At 42.8% G+C, this 8042-nt stretch overlaps 1 protein-coding gene across 1 annotated transcript in view; it reads right to left on the bottom strand.

Moving 5' to 3' along the window:
• Positions 1–4909: 4909 nt before the first annotated feature.
• The window catches only part of LOC118511392 (leucine-rich repeat extensin-like protein 5), an 89216-nt gene continuing 86083 nt past the window's right edge, over positions 4910–8042 (bottom strand). The window contains exon 4 of the mRNA XM_036054422.1: positions 4910–7506. Coding sequence (XP_035910315.1) covers positions 5544–6968 — 1425 coding nt within the window. The 5' untranslated portion in view covers positions 6969–7506 and the 3' untranslated portion in view covers positions 4910–5543. The remainder of the gene's footprint in view (positions 7507–8042) is intronic.

Here is an 8042-nt window from a genome sequence, read left to right as displayed (position 1 = left end):
ACTCGTCTAAATCGATTGCAAAAAGCAACAAATCACTTAAACGCACAACAAGAGAAATCCAACGGGAGGACCAGACCAGGTCGCGTTTGGGAAACAATAGCATATTTTATGTATTTATTAAATAATTCCCGTAAGTAGCAGCTAATCTGGTCGCACAATAAATTAAAAGCTTTAATTTAATTTATCGAGCTCCTAGCGTGGCTGGGCTGGGTAGTAGGCTTAAGCCTAACACTGCCCACCCAACAAACGTACCCATGCGGTTTTTCCCGATCCCCGTACACGCGTAAACACTTCACGAGGGAAAAGTTTTTCCCAAAAACCGGTACCGTACACACCGGAATGGACACTACTCTAGCCGTAGAAGCGCACTAGAGCCGCTCGGATCCGTCCCGTACGCATCCGCAGTGATTTAATTTGTTAATTAGAAAAGCAAACATATCACGTTACTACGCTTGGTGGTGGAGCGAAGAGATTTGCAATCCCCGCCCGGTGGAGTGGGATTTCATAAATCCCTTCCTACTGGAGTGGTGAAGTGGACCGTTTGTCGTCGGGAAAATTCGTCATTTCCCGGGTGGTTGATTTGAGCGTCGTTGTCCAGAACAACGGACCGGGCGTATGGCAAAAAGGGACCGGCCCATCATCCCCCGTATGGCGCTCGGTTGGCACGGCGGTGAAATGATAAAGCCTCGACAAAGTTACAAGGGTCTGCCTGTGTAGCATAATCTTCACATTGTTTGGGGAAAACTTTACTTAATAAATCTCCCACCAAACAAGTGGCGAAAGAATAAGGGCCGATGAGCTGTTGGTTGGGCTAGGTTCCCTTCAAGAAATGTACTTGGAAACGCAATCCAGGACAATTGTTGCTTGTCTGTAAGGATTTCTTCCGCGCAGAAGGAAAACTTACACCGAAATGTGTGGTTGGATCACTTGAGTAAACAGAAGAATATTTTCCGTGACTTTTGGAAAAGGTTGAGCAGATAAAAGTTTACAAAAACGGAGGAGGCTCATCGTTCATCGTGAGTGAAAATCTGTCGCAATGATGTGCGACGTGTTTGTTCTGAGTGTACTGTTGTTGTGATGAATTTATTTATAATGTGGCGTTATTCAGTTAACGTTTCTTTTTGCTTTTTGGAAACTTTTTACGTTACTGACACGCAAGTGCTTAATCTGTTATATTTATATTTTATTGTACTTTCTACTCTATATGAAATTTATGTTTTTTTCCTATTTTTCTGTAGCTTTTTGTTACTTCTTACTTGTTTTACTTCTATGTTGTTCGTTTTCTCGTTTATAATTTCTTCTCTCGTTTTCTATACTTTTTCCATGGACTTCTTTTTACTTTCTTTTCTCTTTATTCAATTTTTTGTTAAACTTCTACGTCTGTTTCACCCCATTATTGTACAAAATATAGTTTATATAACATTGCTCGTTATATTTTTAATTACTGTAATGTTATATTCTCTCTTTTGATTTCTATAATACCTTTTTTGTAACTTTAGTGTTTCTACTGTCTTGCTTGACTATTTTCCTCCTATTTATACATTCTTTACATTCCTTTTACGGTTTATCCTACCTAACCCTTTAGTAGTTTATTCTTTTTTCATTATTTTCTAATTTGTGAACATTCCTAGTCAATTATATTAGTTGAAAGTATTTTCAACGTTGAAAATTCCTCAAAATATAAAAAAATAATAAATTTAATGCTTAATTTGTGAAATGCGTTTGAAGTAAAATAACCAACAAACATAAACAAAATTGCCAAAAACCGAATCCACATCCAATTGAAAAATCTGATGCCAATACCGAAACAGACGGCAACTCCGCAAACCATCTGTAGTGGACCAACACAGCAGAAGGAAAAAAGCGAACAACGAACCGACGGATGCCAAAAACCAAGCCCCGAGACGACATATGTCGGATCCGAATGTGTCGCCAAGTGTCATCCAAGAGACCACTGAGCCACTATCACTGAGTAGTCCTCCGATAGTTTTGCCACTGCTGCTGCTGCTGCTGCACCAACACCGCTGCATTCACACATACGTTTTACAAAACCACCCGGAAGACCTCTCATTTTGCAGAACGAATGTTACGCTGGGTGTCCGGTGGTTTTGTGCGAATTTGAAAATTGAAATTTCGTTTTTAATAATTTTAAGTGCTCCATCGTTCATCGCCAACCCACGGCCGCCAGCGGATGGGATGTGTGTGTGTGTGTGTGAAAAAAGCAGCAGGAACATCCCTCCCTGCGCCACACAGACACATATGATAAACTATAATTTTGATATATGAAATCTGCCATCAAACCGTAGCCGTTGTTGGTTCACCCCACACGGGAAGGCGTGAAGGGTGGTGGCCAGTAGCCCTCCCATCACTCGTCCCCAACCCACCCCAGGGTTCAGCGATGATCGAACGGCGAACTGGTGGCATCAGTTTTTATCGACCAAATGGTAAACAAGAAAGCATATTCTCCATCAGGAAAATTGGCAGCTCTGCTGCCATGGTGTGGCGGGTGAGATTTGTTTCGCTTTTTTTCGCTCGCCACAATGCTTTATAGCACAATTTCCCTCCGATCCGCCGTTGTGTTAATTCGCACATATTCAACCTAAACGGTGGCGCCCCGCCAATGTCAATATTTGCACAAAACGGGTTCGCATGGAGGGCCGCTGACATTTTCCGACAGGGAAAGCATTTTGGAAGGAACAAGTAAGCGGGCGGAAAACGGGAAGCATTTAGCGAATGAAAATTTCACTGCTTAGAGATTTCGCTGTGAGGATGTGATGATGATAAGGGTAGGAAGAAAACGGGGCAAACACACACACTAACTGCCCTGGTGGGATTGAGGATTGTGCATAACGAAATATGAAGTGCTAATAGGATATCTAAGAAGCGCTAAGCGAACCTGATTGACGGCTAATAGAGTGCGAGAGGGCGGAAAACGAAGGGAAGCTAGGTATTTATCTCGACGATGTGCTCACTGTTTGCACAAAGGCTTGACGAACAGGTTGATAAACCTGGTCCATGTTGTGCGTGTATGCGATGTTAATTCTAGAAGCAAACAAGTCTAATGTTTGTATGGTGAGCCCTTACAAACTGCTAAATGAGGAGGAAAAGTTTAATCATATGGCAGTAAATTGAAAGCCTATCCTCGGGCTTTAGAAAAAGGTACGAGAATTATGATCTTGTACTGTTATCTTCTTTATTTTGAAAATTATCTTCCGCTGATGCTCTAATTATAACAGATCGCATTAACGTGCAATAGTAAATGTGGGTATGAAGACAAAGCGTAAAAAATATGCAAAACGTAGTAACAGAAGGACACATGAATAAGACATACTTGAATTATACAGTGGTGGTCAATGAAATAAGACTAATGTTTAGATCGCATTTTAAAGCTGTAACTGCAGTTTTATCCTCCATATGAATTATATCCATATGAATATTGGATGAAATTTTCAAACCGATTTTATTTTAATTTCGATGTATTGTTATAGTTATCTATTGTTATCGTTGTAGTGCAATGCATAGCTTAAAAAAATCCAAATGAAATGAACACACCTATGAACGGACGGAAAAAATGGGTACCAATGCAAATTAACTCCATCGTGGTACAAAACACTTACTGGATTACTTTGTCTATTTCCAGAAATTATCAGCATTTATATTCTTTCAGTTCGAATTTCAAATTTATCCAATCATAAGCTATTAAAGTAATGTTCGAGGTAAATAATGATGACTGAAAATTCAATTCAAATCTTTAAACTAAGATTTAAAAGCCGTCTAAGTGACTGGTTCTAGATCCATCTGCAAAAATAAGGGCAAAACTAAAAATTCTTATAAATCATTTCAGATCAATTTAAAATTCAATCAAAACACCATATTTGTTTTTGAAGGATGGCCTGCGATTATTGCCAAACAAAACATTTAATGAAAATATTTGGCATCAATATTTTATACTCTACTAAACCTTAAACATTTTGTTATGAGCTACAAAATTATTTTTAGAATGGAATGCAATTGAAAAATTAAAAATAGCTTATTTTTAGATTTTTTCTACCATTATAGTTCAAAAATGGCCTATTTCAATAACGGTCACAAGTAAACATCAAGAAAAAGTTTCCTCAAAAAGGGAAATTAACTATAAGTAAACGATGTTACTGGAGCACAAAAAGAAGCTATAAAAACACATGAATGGAAGTTGAAGCACTGTAAAATGTTTCTTTAGTCGTGCTGTGTTGCGGTAATAAATGGCCACATTTTTATTACCAGCACTGTGTAATAAAATTAAAATTACTAAAAAATTTTTTTAAGATTACGAATGATTCTACTCATTTCTTAAGAAGTTAAAATCACATAAAATTGGTTTAAAATAAAAATTCGTATAAAAAATAATCTAATATCTTCTATAGAATCTTTAGCGAAGACGAAATACGTTGAAAGAACTTTATATTTTATTTTTTTGACTATTTATTTTCACTGCCAACAAAACTAGACTAACGACCGTCTTCTAATGAGATTATCAATGCAATCTATGAAACTGGAAAATGCTGGAATTGATAAATGAACAAATAGAAAATAGATTAATTCCACTTCCACAGAGCGCTGTTAAAAGTTCCTCCAACGCCTTTGCTCTAATGTAACTACTTCGAGTTGGAACACGAAATTAATAGCTCGCTCTAGTCGCTGCTCGCACAAGAGAAACCCAGCTACAAATGAAAGATAAACCCGAAACAGACGAACAGATGATTTATGAACCCGGCGCCGCGTTCATTACCATCCCCCATTCCACTGGATCGTGAAAATTGGTGCTGCGTTTTATAATCGAATTTCGGATGGCTCGATAAGTGCATGTCTTACACGGTGAAGTTACCCGTGGAATAGCGCAGTGATGATGATCATTAATAAAAATTATCCATTCCGGTGGTGTACGATAAGACAACATTTATTTAATAGAACCATTTCCACGCTCGAGACGGTTGTGCACTAGTGTGTGTCTGTGTGTTGATTATACTACAGGCAGGGATTGCTTTGCTTTTCGCTATACATCGAGAGAATTCGTCCCTTTTATTATTTACTAACCTTTTCGTGAAATCTTTTCGAACCTTTACTTCAACACTGTTGCTCTTCTTACATGTCCATGTCCATAACTCACGCTTTGAAAGTACATTTAATATCACATTTTAATAATTAATATATAGACATTTTTGCCCCATTTAACATAATTATTTTTTGCACATAGTCGTTTTGGCAATAAGAAAAATAACTCACTCCGCTACGCTTGCAAGAACCGAACAATGGTCCATTATTCCTGCACATGCTACGAACATTCGCACTTGTTCCTTCAATTCAAAACCCTCCTGTCGGGGTTAGTTTTTCCCCTGGTTTTTTTTTCTTCACGTCAGACCACTAAAAGGGGCGCAGCTGATTAAAACATATTTTAATCACCACCCGGCGAGGGTTTGATCGGACGCTTGGCGTTTGTGTGCGTACGTCAAAAATCGCAACAGATGTTCATCTCGATGTCCTCCCGCCCGGGTTTCCCGATCGCGTTACGCCAGCCGACCACCAGTAGAGGCGACATGAAGATGCTGTTGTTGCGACGACTGCTGTTGCTGCTGCTGGTGAAGTTGGTGTTGGTGTTGGAGTCGTGCACTCTTTGCGCCCACTCCCGTGCTCGTTGTCTTCTCCAGCAAATCACCCGCCTTGTCCTGGTGAGCGGTCATGTGACGTGTTAGATGATGTCGTTCGCGGAAGCTTTCGTTGCACACCGGACACTTCAGCTTGTCCTCACGCTTGCGACGGGCATGATCGTGCACGTGCTCACTTTTGTGGTGCGAACGCATATGATACACAAGATCACTCGTCATCCGGAAGCTTATGTTGCACTTGGCACAAACGTTTTGCGCCGAGAGCGTAAAGGTGCTCATGGCGGATGGTAGCAGGGTGGAGAGGATTGCTGCTGCAGCAGGATTGCGGATGATACCATCCACCGCTTCCGGGATTGCTGGAGCAGGTGCACTGGCGAACGGTGGTAAACCGAAGGGTGGAACACCGGGGAAATAGGGCGCACCCGCCATCGAAGGATCGTTGGGATCGGTTGGACGATAGAGCATTGGAAGCGGTGCGGGACCACCTGGTGGCCCTGAGGGTTTTCCCGAGGGTGATGTAGAACGTGCCGGACCTGGTGGTGGAGCCGATGGACTACCGGGACTTGGCGACAGGAACGGTCCATACTCGTACGTCCGGAAACCACCACCACCGACAGATCCCGTTTGCGATCCGGAAGGACTAATCGATATCGGAGGGCTCGTTGATGGGCAGCTGTGCCGATCGGGACTCAGCGGTGGCAGTGGAGAACCGGTGGGAATAATGCTGGACACTTTCTGGAACGCACTACGCTGCGTATCGGAATCACTTCGAACGAATCCACCGAAAGGATGCTCGTAGAAACGAGCCCCGGAGTTGAAGAGATAAGCTAGCCGTTCCTCACTACCGGGATGCTGTAGGTGATGTTGATGGGCTGCCGGGTGGTGATGTTGCGGGTGTGGCTGCTGTGGATGATGGATGAGTGGAGTCGGATGTCCGGAACTCAAACCATCGACCAATAGTGAACGCTGCCGAGTGGCGTTCAACACTTCCAGCGGGAAATGACGTTCAACTTCAGGCGAACGAACCGGACTGAAGCCACCCTTCAGGGAAAGGTCCTCCGATTGGGTCGAATCACTCTCGACATCGATGGTGGGCGATGGGGCAGGTGGGAGCTGTCTTTTGGGAGGTTTTCCATTGCGTGCCGCTGACAGTTTCTCGTCTGGAAGCATCAGAAACGCTACATCGAAGGAACGTTTGGTGCCGGTGGTTGGTTTCCGGTCGACCATTTTGGTGGTCACGTGGTGATGCAGCTGTTGATCCTGCTGGTCCGGTATCGGTGGGGCTATCTTCACATTCATACGCGATTGCTTGACGTCCATCGTCATGGTTGTATTGTCACTAGTATTCGTTGCAAAATAGACACTCTCACCAAGGAAACGCCACAATCACAGTTCCAAACTTTTAATATTTCTTGCTTCAAGTAGATCTTCACACTGTTCCTTCACATGGACAACAACTTCACATTAATTTACGCTCGAACTTCAAGTCACATTCATCTCACCAAAACCGCTTATTGTTACTCTCCAAGAACTGGTGAGTTGTCCGTGCTGAGAAAATCACTTGCACCTTCTGCGAGCGCTACCGACGAACTAAAACATCGCACCCGATGTCCTGACGAGTTTTGCAAGTGCGGCAACTGCAATCTTAGCAAAACCCCACTACCACCACGACCACGAGCAGCGAGCATGTGTTTGCTCTGATGGAAAGGAAAAACAGAGAGGGAGCGATCATAAAATCAGAAACATATCGTTCCTGGAACCGCCATATAAAATGGTGAATCCTTGCGTCCGGTTTTTCATCGAGGCGCATGTGGTTTCTGTTGTCGAGCAGCAGAAGCAGGAAAAGAGAACGAGAGAGCCTACCCTAAAGAGAGAGAGAGAGAAAGACAGGGCAGTGTAATGTACATAAACATAGGGCGCAACACCACCATGAGGCACCCTGCCCAGCATAGGGTTGGAAAATATTGTCCCTCATCATTTTCCCGATGACGAAGAGTATGAGGGTTTTTCGGGAAAATATGGCTCGAGAGAAAGAGATGACGAAAGGCACACACACACCCAGACAGTCAAGCAGCACAGGTTTAATGAACGGTTTGATAGGTGTGGACCTACACCTACTCCTCCACACGCAAGCGCACGCATGCTTGCTTCGCCCTGCCACAGTGGGCCATGGGAGGAAATAGCAATGGAAGAAGCTTTCAACTTGTGGAACGCTTTCGGCCGATCTGCTGCTGGTTTGTACGCTTAAGCTTCCTCCCTCACTATAACGTCAGCATATTTTTGGGTGAGTTTGGAGCTTCCAAAAAAAAAACCCGGTCAAAGATGCTTGAGTCTGCATCAAGGATTCCACCGCTCGACTTTCGGGGTTGGATGTATTGGTGCGCCGGTTTTTGTGCCACT

The sequence above is a fragment of the Anopheles stephensi genome, chromosome 3 (assembly GCF_013141755.1).
Source record: "Anopheles stephensi strain Indian chromosome 3, UCI_ANSTEP_V1.0, whole genome shotgun sequence".
NCBI classification, from domain to species: domain Eukaryota; kingdom Metazoa; phylum Arthropoda; class Insecta; order Diptera; family Culicidae; genus Anopheles; species Anopheles stephensi.
This window is presented reverse-complemented; position numbering and strand designations above follow the sequence as displayed.